At 40.6% G+C, this 15,101-nt stretch overlaps 1 protein-coding gene across 2 annotated transcripts in view; it reads right to left on the bottom strand.

Moving 5' to 3' along the window:
• TNKS (tankyrase) overlaps window positions 1-15,101 on the bottom strand; it is a 234,322-nt gene that overhangs the window by 44,149 nt on the left and 175,072 nt on the right. The window contains exon 14 of one of the 2 annotated variants that reach the window (XM_073636936.1): window positions 8,976-9,121. In XM_073636936.1, coding sequence (XP_073493037.1) covers window positions 8,976-9,121 — 146 coding nt within the window. The remainder of the gene's footprint in view (window positions 1-8,975; window positions 9,122-15,101) is intronic. The other variant, XM_073636937.1, reaches the window with a different exon arrangement.

Below are 15,101 nucleotides of genomic sequence, written 5' to 3'. Positions count from 1 at the left end.
CCGTGTGAGGGCTTATTTTTTGCGGGACAAGTTGTACTTTTCAACGCCATTACTAGTTTTACCATATCGTGTACGGGAAAAAAATTCCAAGTGCGGTAAAATTGCAAAAAAAAGTGCAATACCACAGTTGTTTTTTATTTATTTTTTTTACCACGTTCACTGAATGCTAAAACTGACCTGCCCTTCTTATTCTACAGGTCATTACGAGTTCATAGACACCAAACATGTATAGGTTCTTTTATATTTAAGTGGTGAAAAAAATTCCAAAATTTGGTAAAAAAAAAAAAAAAAAATAGCGCCATTTTCCGAGACCTGTAGCGTCTCCATTTTTCGTGATCCGGGGCTGGGTGAGGGCTTATCTTTTGCGCGCCGGGCTGACATTTTTATTGATAACATTTTGGGGTAGATCCGATGTTTTGATCGCCCGTTATTGCATTTTATGGCGACCAAAAAACGCAATTCTGGCGTTTAGAATTTTTTTCACGTTACACCGTTTACCGATCGGATTAATTCTTTTTTTTATATTGATAGATGGGGCGATTCTGAACGCGGCGATACCAAATATGTGTATGTAGGTTTTTTTATATATATATATTTTATTTTGAATGGGGCGAAAGGGGCGTGACTTAAACTTTTATATATTTTTTTATATTTTTAAAAACATTTTTTTTTCATTTACTGCATGCTTCAATAGTCTCCATAGGAGACTAGAAGCAGCAGTTGTCTGATCGCCTCTGCTACATACAGGGGATCAGCAGATCCCCAGCATATAGCAGAAATGGTCCTGTGCTATGATTGCCGACCACTAGGTGGCGCTCATAGCGACGAGATCATGACAACCACAGGCGTCTGCTGCAGACCCTGGGTTGTCATGCCCACCCATCGGTGACCCGCGATCACGTGACGGGGTCGCCGATGGGCGGGGCTTATGACACGCAACCCGGAAGAGCACGTTACATGCCGCTGTCGGAGATTGACAGCGGCATTTAACATGTTAACAGCCGCGGGTGGATCGCGATTCCACCCGCGGCTGTTGCGGGCACATGTCAGCTGATTCTTACAGCTGACATGTGCTCGGTTCAGTGAGGGCTCAGCGCAGCAGCCCTCACTGAACCGGGGGTACGCAAATGTGCGCACTAAGACGTCATGGGTTGGAAAGGGGTTAAGACTTCTCAGGGCTGGGCTTGTGGTGGGATTCCCAGAGGAAATCTGTCTACCAGTCCAGTGCAAAGTGCTCATCATCGACGCAACAGTCAGTCTGCACCCTGGCCGGCACAGTGAGAGCACTAAAACTGTATATGCTGAGTGGTTTTGACAGGAATAAGTGGTATCTCCAAATTTTAAGCGGCGCGGCCTCCTGGTGCAAGAAACTGAGCGCTGCGCTGCTAATTCCTCTGATTAGCGCTCAGCAGTCAATACATTAGTCAGTATGTCCCTGGCACTAGGGAATGGCACAGCTTACCCCGTGCAGTAAAAACCACGTATCCCTAACTGAATGTCAAAAGCACTCTGCATATACAGTATTACCAAAGTTACAGTGCCGGACGGGGCGATGACTGACTGCTGCATTGCTGATGAGCGTTCAGCATTGGGCTTGTAAAGGGATTTCTTCCTGGAAATTAGTCCAGTGCTGAGCGCTACTCGGAACAACAAGTAGCAGTGCTAGAATGACAGATTTGCCAGGTGAGTATTGTTTTTTTTTTCTAAATTATCATTTTATATTTTTTAATGCTATTTTTTTTAACCCCTTCCCAACATATGATGTACAGTTATGCCATATGTTGGACCCTTGACTTTGATGCAGGCTTGCAAGCTGAGCGTGCATCTTTCCCTGCATAGGATGGCCGAATTATTCAGCCATCATCTCCCTCTACCAGCCGTGGGTGGAGCAGAGCTCCGCCCACAAATGTTAACATGTTAAATTCCGCTGTCAAACTCTGACAGCGGCATTTAACATGCTACGGCAGAGGAGCACGTCATTCCACACATCCATCGGCGCCCACATGACATGATCTGCTGAAGATCTCCATGCTTGTCTTGCCGATTCTCCTGTGAAAGCCAACATTTAGCTGGCACTTATAGGAGACTGTAATTTTGCACTGCTATGTATAGTCCACACAATCGAATGATTGCAGCTTCAAGTCCCCTAAGGGCACTAACAAATACAGTATAAAAAAAAAAATAAAAAAAAGTGTTTAATAATGACAAAAAATTAAAAATACAAAAAATTAAAAATCACCCCCTTTTGCCCCTTTAACAATAAAGCAAAAACTCCACATATTTCGTATTGCTACATTCTTAAAAGTCCGATCAAAATATAAAATTGATTAATCCGATTAGTAAATGCGTAACGAGAAAAAAAAATCAACATCAGAATTAAGTTTTTTTGGCCTCCATAACATTGCAATAAAATGCAATAGGGGGCGATCAAAACATTTTATGTACCCCAAAATGGTATCAGTAAAAAATAAGCCATCACAGCCCCATATCCTGAAAACACTACAGGTCTCGGAAAATGGTAACAAAAGCTAAATTATTTATTTATTTTTTTTTTCCACAAAATGTCCTAATTATTTTGCCATTACTTAAATAAAAAACTCGTACTGACATGGATAATCATATTTCTGGGTCAATTTTACTGTAAAGTGAACATTTTAAATAAAAAAAAAAACAAGAAACAATTGTGGAATTGCACTTATTTTGCAGTTTCAACACACTTTGGAATTTTTTCCAGCTTTCCAGTGCATCACATTTTGATAAAATGGATGGTGTCATTTAAAAGTAAAACTTGTCCTGCAAAAAAAAAAAAAAAAAAAAAAACACCCTCATACGGCTATGTGGACGGAAAAAGAAAAAAAAAAAAGTTATGGCTCTTGGAAGAAGGGGATGAAAAAAACAGGAAAAAAACGGAAAATAGCAGTGTCATGAAAGGGTTAAATCCTGGGCAACCTCTTTAATAAATACCACAAATAGCACACATATAGAAATAAATGTACAATGTATGTTCATTTATAGATAGATCAACGTGGCTAACTGCATTTATTGAGATTACATATAGAGAGAAACATGCACGTACAAATTATATACATATAAGTATTTGATCCTTTGCTGTTTTTATAAGTTTGCCCACTGACAGACATGAACAGTCTATAATTTTAAGGGTTGGTTAATTTTAACATTGAGAGACAGAATATCCAAAAATACATCAAGAAAATCACATTGTATAAATTAGATAAATTAATTTGCATTTTGCAGTGAGAAATAAGTATCTGATTCCTCTGGCAAAAAACACTTTAATACTTGGTGGCAAAACCCTTGTTGGCAAGCACAACAGTCAGACGTTATTTGTAGTTGATGAGGCGGTTTGCGCAGATGTCAGGAGGAATTTTGGCCCCATTCCTCTTTGTAGATCATCTCTAAATCAGTGTTCCCCCAACTCCAGTCCTCAAGGCCCACCAACAGGTCATGTTTTCAGGATTTCCTTAGTATTGCACAGGTGATGGAATTATCACCTGTGCAATACTAAGGAAATCCTGAAAACATGACCTGTTGGTGGGCCTTGAGGACTGGAGTTGGGGAACCCTGCTCTAAATCATTCAGATTTTGAGGCTGTCGCTTGGCAACTTGGAGCATCAACTCCATCCATAAGTTTTCTATGGGATTAAGGTCTGGAGACTGGCTAGGCCACTCCATGACCTTACTGTGCTTCTTTTTGAGCCACTCCTTTGTTGCCTTGGCTGTATGTTTTAGGTCATTGTCTTGCTGGAAGACCCATCCACGACCCACCTTCAATGCTCTTACTGAGGGAAGGAGGTTTTTGGCCAAAATTTCGCGATACATGACCCCATTCATCTTCCCTTCAGTACAGTGCAGTCGTCATGTCCCCTTTGCAGAAAAGCACCCCCAAAGTATAATGTTTTCCCCACCATGCTTCACAGTTGGGATGATGTTCTTAGGGTTGTACTCCTCCTTCTTCCTCTAAACACGGCGAGTTGAATTAATGCCAAAGAGCTCAATTTTTGTCTCATCTGACCACAGTACCTTCTCAGAATCATCCAGGTGTTCATTGGCAAACTTCAGACGGGCCTGCACATGTGCCTTCTTGAGCAGGGGGACTTTGCGGGCACTGCAGGATTTTAAACCTTTAAGGCGTAATGTGTTATTAATGGTTTTCTTGGTGACTGTGGTCCCAGCTGCCTTGAGATCATTAACAAGTCCCCCACCCCCCATGTAGTTTTAGGCTGATCTCTCACCTTCCTCATGATCAAGGATACCCCACGAGGTGAGATTTTGCATGGTGCCCAAGATCGATGTCGATTGACAGTCATTTTGTATTTCTTCCATTTTCTTACTATTGCAACAACAGTTGTCTCCTTCTCACCCAGCGTTTTACTTATGGTTTTGTAGCCCATTCCAGCTTTGTGCAGGTCTATGATCTCGTCCCTGACATCCTTAGAAAGCTCTTTGGTCTTGCCCATGTTGCAGAGGTTAGAGTCTGACTGATTGAGTCTGTCGACAGGAGTCTTTTATACAGGTGACTATGTAAGACAGCTCTCTTTAATGCAGGTAATGAGTTGATTAGGAGCGTCTAACTGGTCTGTAGGAGCCAGAACTTCTAATGGTTTGTAGGGGGTCAAATACTTATTTCTCACTGCAAAATGCAAATAAATTTATCTAATTTATACAATGTGATTTTGTTGATTTTTTTTGGGGGATATTCTATCTCTCAATGTTAAAATTAACCTGCCCTTAAAATTATAGACTGTTCTTGTCTTTGTCAGCGGGCAAACTTACAAAAACAGCAAAGGATCAAATACTTATTTTCCCCCACTGTACATACACACATATACATTACCGTTCAAAAGTTTGGGGTCACCCAGACAAATTTTGTGTTTTCCATGAAAACTCATACTTTTATTTATCAAATGAGTTGCAAAATGATTAGAAAATATAGTCCAGACATTGACAAGGTTAGAAATAATGATTTTTATTAGAAAGAATAATTTTCTCCTTCAAACTTTGCTTTCGTCAAAGAATGCTCCCTATGCAGCAATTACAGCATTGCAGACCTTTGGGATTCTAGCTGTTAATTTGCTGAGGTAATCTTGAGAAATTTCACCCCATGCTTCCTGAAGCCCCTCCTACAAGTTGGATTGGCTTGAGGAGCACTTTTTGCGTACCATACGGTCAAGCATCCACAATGGGGTTGAGATCTGGTGACTGCGCTGGCCACTCCATTACAGATAGAATACCAGCTGAATGCTTCCTCCCTAAATAGTTCATGCATAATTTGGAGGTGTGCTTTGGGTCATTGTCCTGTTGTAGAATGAAATTGGCTCCAATCAAGCGCTGTCCACAGGGTATGGCATGGCGTTGCAAAATGGAGTGATAGCCATCCTTATTCAAAATCCCATTTACCTTGCACAAACCTCCCACTTTACCAGCACCAAAGCAACCCCAGACCATCACATTACCTCCACCATGCTTGACAGATGGCGTCAGGCACTTTTCCAGCATCTTTTCAGTTGTTCTGCATCTCACAAATGTTCTTCTGTGTGATCCAAACACCTCAGACTTTGATTCGTCTGTCCATAAAACTTTTTTCCAATCTTCCTCTGTCCAATGTCTGTGTTCTTTTGCCCATATTAATCTTTTCCTTTTATTAGCCAGTCTCAGATATGGCTTTTTCTTTGCCACTTTGCCCTGAAGGCCAGCATCCTAGAGTCACCTCTTCTCTGTAGAAGTTGACACTGGCGTTTTGAGTGTACTATTTAATGAAGCAACCAGTTGAGGAGCTGTGAGGCGTAGATTTCTCAAACTAGAGACTCTAATGTACTTGTCTTGTTGCTCAGTTGTGCAGCGCGGCCTCCCACTTCTCTTTCTACTCTGGTTAGAGCCTGTTTGTGCTCTCCTTTGAACGGAGTAGTACACACCGTTGTAAGAAATCTTCAGTTTCTTGGCAAATTCTCGCATGGAATAGCCTTCATTTCTAAGAACAAGAACAGACTGTCGAGTTTCACATGAAAGTTCTCTTTTTCTGGCCATTTTGAGAGTTTCAGAGAACAAACAAATGGAATGCTCCAGATTCCCAACTAGCTCAAAGGAAGGTCAATTTTATAGCTTCTCAAATCAGCCAAACCGTTTTCAGCTGGTCTAACATACTTGTGCAAGGGTTTTCTAAACATCCATTAGCCTTCTTACACAGTTAGCAAACACAATGTACCATTAAAACACTGGAGTGGTGGTTGTTGGAAATGGGTCTCTATACACCTATGTAGATATTGCAATAAAAACAAGACGTTTGCAGCTAGAATAGTCATTCACCACATTAACAATGTATAGAGTGTATTTCTGATTCGTTTAATGTTAGCTTCATTGAAAAAAAAATGTGCTTCTCTTTCAAAAATAATTACATTTCTAAATGACCCCAAACTTTTGAACGGTAGTGTATACACACACACACCTGTGTGAAAAAGTGATGACCCCCCACTTCACCCTTAAAACACAAATTAACTGTGGTTTAGCACATCTTTGGGAAGCAGAGTTCAATTTCCCTTGCCACGCACACACAGGCCTGATTATTGCCACACCTGTTCTCAATCAAGAAATCACTTAAAAATAGGACCTGTCGGACAAAGTGAAGTAGACCAAAAGATCCTCAAAAGCTAGACATCATGCTGTGATCCAAAGAAATTCAGGAACAAATGAGGAACACAGAAACTGAGATCTATCAGTCTGGAAAATGTTATATAAAGCAGTTTCTAAAGCTTTGGGACTCCAGCAAATCAGTGAGAGCCATTATCCACAAATGGTGAAAACATGGAACAGTGGTGAACCTTCCCAGGAGTGGCCGGCCGACCAAGATTACCCCAAGAGCACATCAATGACTCATCCAAGAGGTCACAAAAGACCCCACAACAACATGTAAAGAACTGCAGGCCTCACTTGCCTCAGTTGAGGTCAGTGTTCATGACTTCAACATAAGAAAGACTGGGCAAAAATGGCATGCATGGCAGAGTTCCAAGACGAAAACCACTGCGGAGCAAAAAGAACAAAGGCTCATCTCAGTTGTGCCAGAAAACCTCTTTCAGCACATGACTCACTTTCTATAGATGCTATGCGTCATGGGAGAGCGACGTTAGAAGAGCAGGGCAAAGTGGGAAATCCCACTTTCAACTGAAGTCGGCTCATTTGACTGAGAGGCTCGTGCCATGAAGAGGAGTTTTTCTAAGTTTTTTTTATATCCTTTTTCTTATAACTTTTTTTGTGTAATCATTAATATTACATCAGCTTTTAAAATAAATAATAACATTTTTAGTATTAGGTTCTCTTTAAGAACTGTCACGCACAGAAGACTTCACCCCTCATTTGCAAATAAAAAGCTAATGTCTTGGGAATGCAGCAACAGATAAAATATATAAAAGTCTCAGTGTATTTACATTTCAAAGACCTGTATGTTCATACACTAGGCCAAAATTGAGGCAACACCCTCAAGATTTATGAATTTAGCATTTTGCCAATACAAATCCAAATTTCATGAATGTTTTTGATTTCACAGTAAAGTTTTTAAGTAGAAATGACAATCTCATATAGAAACACAATATTAGCAGGAAATGTGTTCATTTGTCAACAAATTGGACACTATTGTCACTCAGATGACTGTGGGAGAAAAGCCATTTATTTGTCCTATTTTCATATCTAACACTAAAATGTTAATACTTAGTTGGATAGCCCTTGGCCTTGATAACTGCCTGGCATCTACTTGGCATGCTATCTACCAGTTTGTTTAAATCAGATGGTGTGGTGATATGAAACCATGATTTGAAGATGGCTACAATGAGTTCCTGCTTGTGTGAAGCCCGCTGTTTTTACACCGCTCTTTTGAGCCGAGCCCAGAGATTCTCAATAGGATTGAGATCTGGGCTGATTCCTGGCCAATTCAATAGCTGGACATTTTTATCCTTGAACCAAGAGACATTTAGCTGTATGGCATGGGGCTCCATCTTGCTGAAAAATAAACTGTGTCCCTTCACCAAATATATCACGTGCCGAAGGAATGAGTTTAGGCTGAAGGACTTCCTTGATGTACTTTTCAGCATTAACTGTTCCTTCAATTACCTGCAGCCTACCACCTGCATCTCTGGACACGCAGCCCCATACCATAACACTCAGAGGATGCTTCATGGTGGGTACTGTACACACTGGCAAGCAATCCTCTCCAGGTCGTCGTTGAACGTAGCAGACACCGTCGCTGCCAATGATGGATATGCGTGTCTCATGGCTCCATAAAACCTTTCTCCATTGTTCAATGGTCAATTTAGAATGTTCTTTGGCCCACTGCAGACGTTTCTGACGCTGTGAGGCATTCAAAAATGGCTTTTTACGTGGTATTCTGGCTCTTAACCCCGCATTTACCAATCGTCGACGAATCGTTGTTGAACCGTCGGATCGGACACTGTCACTCCAGTGTTGACAAGCTCCTTGTTGATGTCAACAGCAGTTGATTTCCTGTTATTTAAGATGATTCTAACAATTCTATCAGTCTGAGTTGTAGCCTTCTTTTTTCCTCTACCTGGTTTATTCTTTATCGAACCAGTCTCTTGAAACCACTTACACACTTTGAGAATGAAAACATGTAATTGCTTACCTTTTGATGACAAACTGGCTTTAAAATATAAAAAACGCCTTTTTATCGCACAATATTGACGTGTGTTCAAGTAAGTATGTCAGTGAAACCTTTCATTAAATATTGGTGATGGTGAAAAACTGAAGGTGTTGCCTCAGTTTTGGCCACTAGTGTATATGCAGTTTGGAGGGACTTGATCTCATTGACATATTCCCTTTAAACTTACAAAAAAAAATAGAAAGTCTTCTACGTAACACTTATTCCCTGTAACAGTCTCATTACATTTCAAACTAATTTAACAATAAAATAACAAAAAAAAAAAAAGATAGATAAAGTTCGACAAACCTACCCTTTATCTTTGGCATGTACATCAGCACCATGAAGTAGTAGATATTCCACAACAGAAACTCTGTTATAACCGGCAGCAAAGTGTAATGGAGTTGAATGGCGACCTTCTAGATCCCTGCAATTCACGTTTTGGGGGCTGCATAGCTGCTGTTAAGAAATTATGAAATAATAATAAAAAAAAAAAAGTAGTGAATAAAAGTTTAGTAGTACTAAGGATTCTGTAAATGAAAAGCTGAAATTAATCTAGACAATCACATTGTAATTATAAATCTGAACACATTATATTCCAACTTGCTATAAAGCAAACTTTAAGAAAACCATAATCACATTGCAAGCAAATTTAGCGTTAGAAGAGGGACTAGCATAGTCAGCATGACCGATAATAAACTATACATATATAAAGCCATATATAGTAATTGTCGTTTTAATTGCTTTCACAAATGAAGAGTGCACATGAAAATAAGAAACTTTGTAATATAGCCTATTAGAGAAATCTGCTTCTTTCTCCTCCTGGACTGATCTTTCATTCTCAATAGCCTCAATTCACAGACAAAAATTTGTGTTCAGTGAATACAGACTTTCTTCTTACCGAGATAGGATATGGTAGTTGGCGCTTATAAAGTTCTATGGGAAGGGGGGCAAATAGTTGTAACATTTTCACCTACAAAATACATACTCCGCAAAAGTTTTAGGTAAAATGGAGAGGGTGGAAAATTGCCGCAGAGCAAGAACGTTTTGAAAAAATAGAAATGGTAAAAGTTAATTTTTTTCAATTAACCAATTAAGTACAGGCTCATTTGCCTCCCATTCCTGACCAGGCACATTTTTGGGTTTTATTGTACATGCATTTTTAACTGATCGAAAAAAAAAAAAAAAAAGGTTTTCTTGTTTGGATATTCAAAAACTTTTTGTCTCATTTTTGCAATACATTGGACTTAATTTTTATATTCCTTTTTTTTCCCTGTCTGAGATCGGAAGAAAATGTAAAATAAGAAATACCCATTTTTCAACTTTTAAAAAAATATATTTTTTAAGACTTTTGGAGGGGGCATTTGAACATATCAATATGTCTTAGGACCCAGCAGCTCCTGCTCTCCCCCTACACCCAGCGATCATATTAATCACTGTATCTGGAGGAGGATGGACTGACACACACGATCAGAAAGGCTATATAATATCCTGTAAGCTGCTTACACAGCATTGATGTTTTAGAACGCCACTGCAGAGTAAAGTTTTTACCACCTGGAGGTTTAAAGTGAATGGGCAGCGCAGAAGTAGATAAAGGGAATCTGTCACCAGATTTGAGAGCAGCATAATGCAGGGTCAGTGACCATGATTCCAGTGATGTCACTTACTGGGCTGCTTGCTGTAGTTTTGATAAAATCACTTTTATCAGCAGGAGATTATCACTAGAGGACTAGTAATCCTGCTGCCATGTAGCACTCAATATTCTTGAGCTCTGTATAACCCTGCCCCATCACTGATGGGTAACTTTCTATGCACAGTGTACACAGAGAGCTGCCAATCAGTGGTGTGAGTGGGGTAATACAGGTCTCAGCATTCAGAGAACTGATAGATCTGCAGCAGATTAAAAAAAATAGGGATTTTATGAAAAACTGCAGTAAGACGCCCAGTCAGTGATACATAGAGCAACATGATATATTGGCACAGGCCCTAATTCTAGCTAAGATGGGGTAGCAAAAACCTGGTGAGATTCCCTTTATCAAAATGTAAAAAGAATGAACAAAAGATAAGTCCAAGTCAAATCAATATTTAATGTAGCCACCCTTTCACTTCAAGACGGTATCAAAGCATCAATTCATCTAGGCACATTTACACACAGTTTTTGAAAGAACTCGGCAGGAAAGTTGTTCCAAACATCGTGGAGAACTAACCACAAGATCTGTGGATGTAGGCTTGTGGAAAACCTGCTGTCTCTTTATGTAATTCCAGACAGACTCAATGCTGACATCAGTGCTCTGTAAGGGCCATATTATCACTTCCATGATTCCTTGCCTTTCTTTATGGTGAAGACAGTCCAATGATATTGCCTATATGTTTGGGGTAATTGTCCTGCTACTGAACAAATTTGGAGCCAAATCAGATGCCTCTCCGATGGTAATGCATGATGGATATTTGCATTTCTCAGCATAGAGAACACCAGGAAATGGGAAACATTAAAGGTAACCTGTCATGTTATTTGTAGCATGTAAACTGTCCCCAGGTTGGTGTTAGTGATGCAAAGTGCATCACTAACTTGTTTTTTTTTCATGAAAATTGGCACTATAATCATTTGCAAAAAGCACTTTATATAGTTATAACTTACTTGCTCGTTTAGTTATAGGGGTGTTCTTCACTGCATTCAGTCCGGCTTAACGCCGCCCACTCAAGTTGAAATATGCCCCCGGGTTTGCAGCGACATCACATGAATATTCGCATTCAAATCCTGCGCTTGTGCACTGTGTAGTGTGAGCCATGCTTGAACAAGTTTGAAGCTGTGTTAGCGAATTGTTCATCGGTGATCCGCACAGCGCCGTGACGAGCAGCTCCCCGTGCGTGCCCAGCTTCATTGACTGTGTGAGCATGGGCTTTCAATTGCATGCACTGCTCAGACTGACACGCAGCGCTTCGGCGCACACGCACATAGTCAGTGAGGCAGGGAACTAAACACAGCTTCACTGCGCACGCGCGAAGAGCCACTCATCACGGTGCATGCGCAGATCACCGATGGACAACTCTCAAGCACAGCTTCAAAATACACATTGTGCAAGCGCGCATACTGGCATACACAGTGCCCAAGCGTGGCTCACACTACACAGTGCGGAATTTGACCGCGAATATTCATGCGACGTCGCCGCAAACCCGGGGGCATAATTCAAATTGAGTGGGCAGCGACAAGCCGGAGTGAATGCAGTGAAGAACACCCCTATGACTAAACAAGCAAGTAAGATATAAGTATATAAAGTGCTGTTTGCAAATGATTTTAGCGCCGATTTTCATGAAAAAAGCAAGTTAGTGATGTACATTGCATCACTAACACCAACCTGGGGACAGTTCACATGCTACAAATGATGTGACAGGTTCCAGTTAAGGACCGTAGACACAGTAATTGGCCAAGGAAACTTAGGGCAACAGATGAAATACACATCAGTCTTTTATCCCTTCAAAATCGGAAGATGTCCAGCAGTGCCATCAGCTCAGACCTGGCAGCAAACAAGTGGAACCCAGCTACATTCATCTACTACTCAGACACGTCTGGCAAGAAGTAGTCTACATGAAAGAACTGCACCCCAAAAACCCCAAACCATACCTTTGACAAGGAAACAACGCCAAGTGACTCAACTATGCACAAAAACATAGGAATTGGGGGACAGAAATATGGCAGCAGGAGCTCTGGACTGATGAGTCAAAATGTGAAATATCTGGCTGTAACAGAAAGCAGTTGGTTTGCGAAGGGCTAGAGAGAAGTACAATAATGAGTGTCTGCAGGCGACAGTGAAGCACGATGGAAGTTCCATACAAGTTTGGGGTTGCATTTCAGGAAATGGAGTAGGGAATTTGGTCAGGATTAATGGTGTTATCAATGCTAAGAAATACAAGCTGATCCTTATCCATCATACAATACCACCAGGGAGGTTTCTAATTTGCTCCAAAATTTATTTTGCAGCAGGGCAGCAACCCCAAACATACAGCCAATGTCATTAAAAACAGTCTTCAGCGTAAACAACAAAAAGAGTCCTAGAAGTGATATGACCCCTACAGAACCTTGATCTCAATATCAAGTCTGTCTTGTACTACATGAGAAAACAGCAGGATTTGCAAAAGCCTACACCCACAAAAGGTCTTTGGTAGTTCTCAAAAATGAAATAACCTTGTTGCGGTGTTGCGTCAAAAACGAAGTGCAAGTTACCTAGAAAATTTCTGCTGTTTTGAAGGCAAAAGGATGGTCACACTATTAACTCTTCTAATTTTGAAAGCATGGTTACATTGCAGCTCGTTTTCCCCCACACCTGCCTAAAACCTTTGCACAGTACCTTATATGTATATAACCACACAATATATATTACATATTGCAAAACCAAGAAGGAAAAGTCACGGAATTATGAAAGCCACAGGATGGTTAAACAAGTTACTGATATGCAAATGATGAAAAAATAGAAACATTTAAAATAATTTCAATTTATTTAGTAGCCAAGCACTGAAATAGTCACACAACTAGGCATGCTGTCAATGAGGTTATTAATGTCTAAGTAGTCCTTCTTGGTGTTGAATTTCATTTTCGGTATGTATAATATAAACACACAGTTAGATCCAAAAATATTAGGACCTTGACACAAGTTTTGGAATTTTAGCTGTTTACCTAAACATATTCGAGATACAGATATATAATGGACTTAAGTGTAGACTAGCTTTAATTCAATGTAAAAGAGTTGGATAACCTCTAACGATCATGGATAAGCAGAGCTCAATAAATTCAGGACCCTAATTTAAAAGGCAGCACTGTCCCAGTCGACGATGCTGTTCCTGGCATGTGGTGTAACATTGTTGTGTCATGTGCCGGCTGGAGTCTCTACAACAACATCAGAGCCGACAACTGACCTAATGGAATATTGATGAGCTTCAGCTGACTAGCAGCCACTCATTGGCTGCATCCAGCATGTGACACAACTGTCACGGCAGCTTCCAGGAAAAGCAGCATCGACATCACTGGAACGGTGCTGCTGTTTAAAGTAGGGTCCTGGATTTATTGAGGACAACCCCTTTAACATTCAACCTTAAATGTGCTAGGCTATCTAAATTGAAAAAGGCCCAATCAGCATAAGGTGTATGTTTACCTCATGAATCAAGGCATTTATCATCAGGTATCGAATAGGGTGACAAGACATGGGGACCATTCAGAGTGGGACACAGCTAAATCGCTCCTGGACACTGAAGAGGTCATTTCAACGCAGTCTCAAAACTCAACCATGCATTTTTTCACTATGAAACAAACCCCAAAAAGTATACTCCACCGCTTTGTAGAAAGTTGGGTGCAGACGAACATACAGCTGCACATTTCAGATTCGCCCATTTACGGACGCAGAGTCTACATACAACAGTGGAAAAAAAAAGCATAACCCAACCTGGACATATAATCCATAGTGTGTGGAACATACTGAATCGCAGAATTATAATCCAGTAGTTACCTAAACTCCACAGTCTCACATGTACTCTTGTCTTTCTTAGAGACTTTACTCTGACCATCCAAAAATCCTAAATAGGTAATAAAATGGCCTATATCAAGTCTCATTGGTGCCAAAGAGAATTATACTTTTGATAATTATAGTGTTACTAAACCTTCAAAAGTTTATTTTGTAACTCCTTAATGAATGCTGATAAGTCTTTTTATGGCTGTCATTAATGAACCGTATGCCTCATCACTGCCTATTAAAAGGGGTTATCTGGGACTTTTATATTGATGGCCTATCCTTAGGATATCAATATCTGATCTGTGGGGGTGCGACACCTGGCACTCCTGCCAATCAGCCGTTTCCGGTGCAGGCAGCGGCCAGATTTGCTCAGTTGCGAAACTGCATACAGAATTAGAGCCAGCTGTCCGTGCCGGAGGCTGGTTACCGCCGCGGCTCACTATGCACTGAGAGGTGACTGAAGCAGCGCCGGCCACACCATTATGACTGAAAGCCCAAGACTGCTGGGAGTTGGTGGCAGTGTGGTGGCTGTACAGCTACAGAACGGCATTAACCTACAAATTAACGTCATATCTCCATGTAATACGTTTTTTTTTTTACATGACCAGTTCCCTTTAACTCGGGGTTTCAAAAAAAACAAACAAAAAACCCAAAAACGATTCAGATGGAACACCTGACAGAACCATTCACTGTAATGAGGCAGATTGAGTCACTTTAGCTTATATTCCGGTGGTGTATTTTTTGTTAATACACAAAAGTGTGGTCGACACAGTTGTGTGCAAGCCTAAGACGACGGACACCACCAGACAGAGGCTACAGAGAGTACAAAGTGACTCCATCTGCCTCATTACAGTGAATGGTTCCTGCTGAGGTCTTAACCCAATTTTTGGGATGTAGACAGATGCCCTAATCTGACATAAATTATCAGAATAGAGGAC

This window comes from Phyllobates terribilis, unplaced genomic scaffold (assembly GCF_046119375.1).
Source record: "Phyllobates terribilis strain yellow unplaced genomic scaffold, ASM4611937v1 Scaffold_1__5_contigs__length_1240528914, whole genome shotgun sequence".
In the NCBI taxonomy this organism is placed as follows: Eukaryota; Metazoa; Chordata; class Amphibia; order Anura; family Dendrobatidae; genus Phyllobates; species Phyllobates terribilis.
The sequence above is the reverse complement of the archived record's forward strand: the minus strand, read 5'-3'. Positions and strand labels throughout refer to the sequence as shown.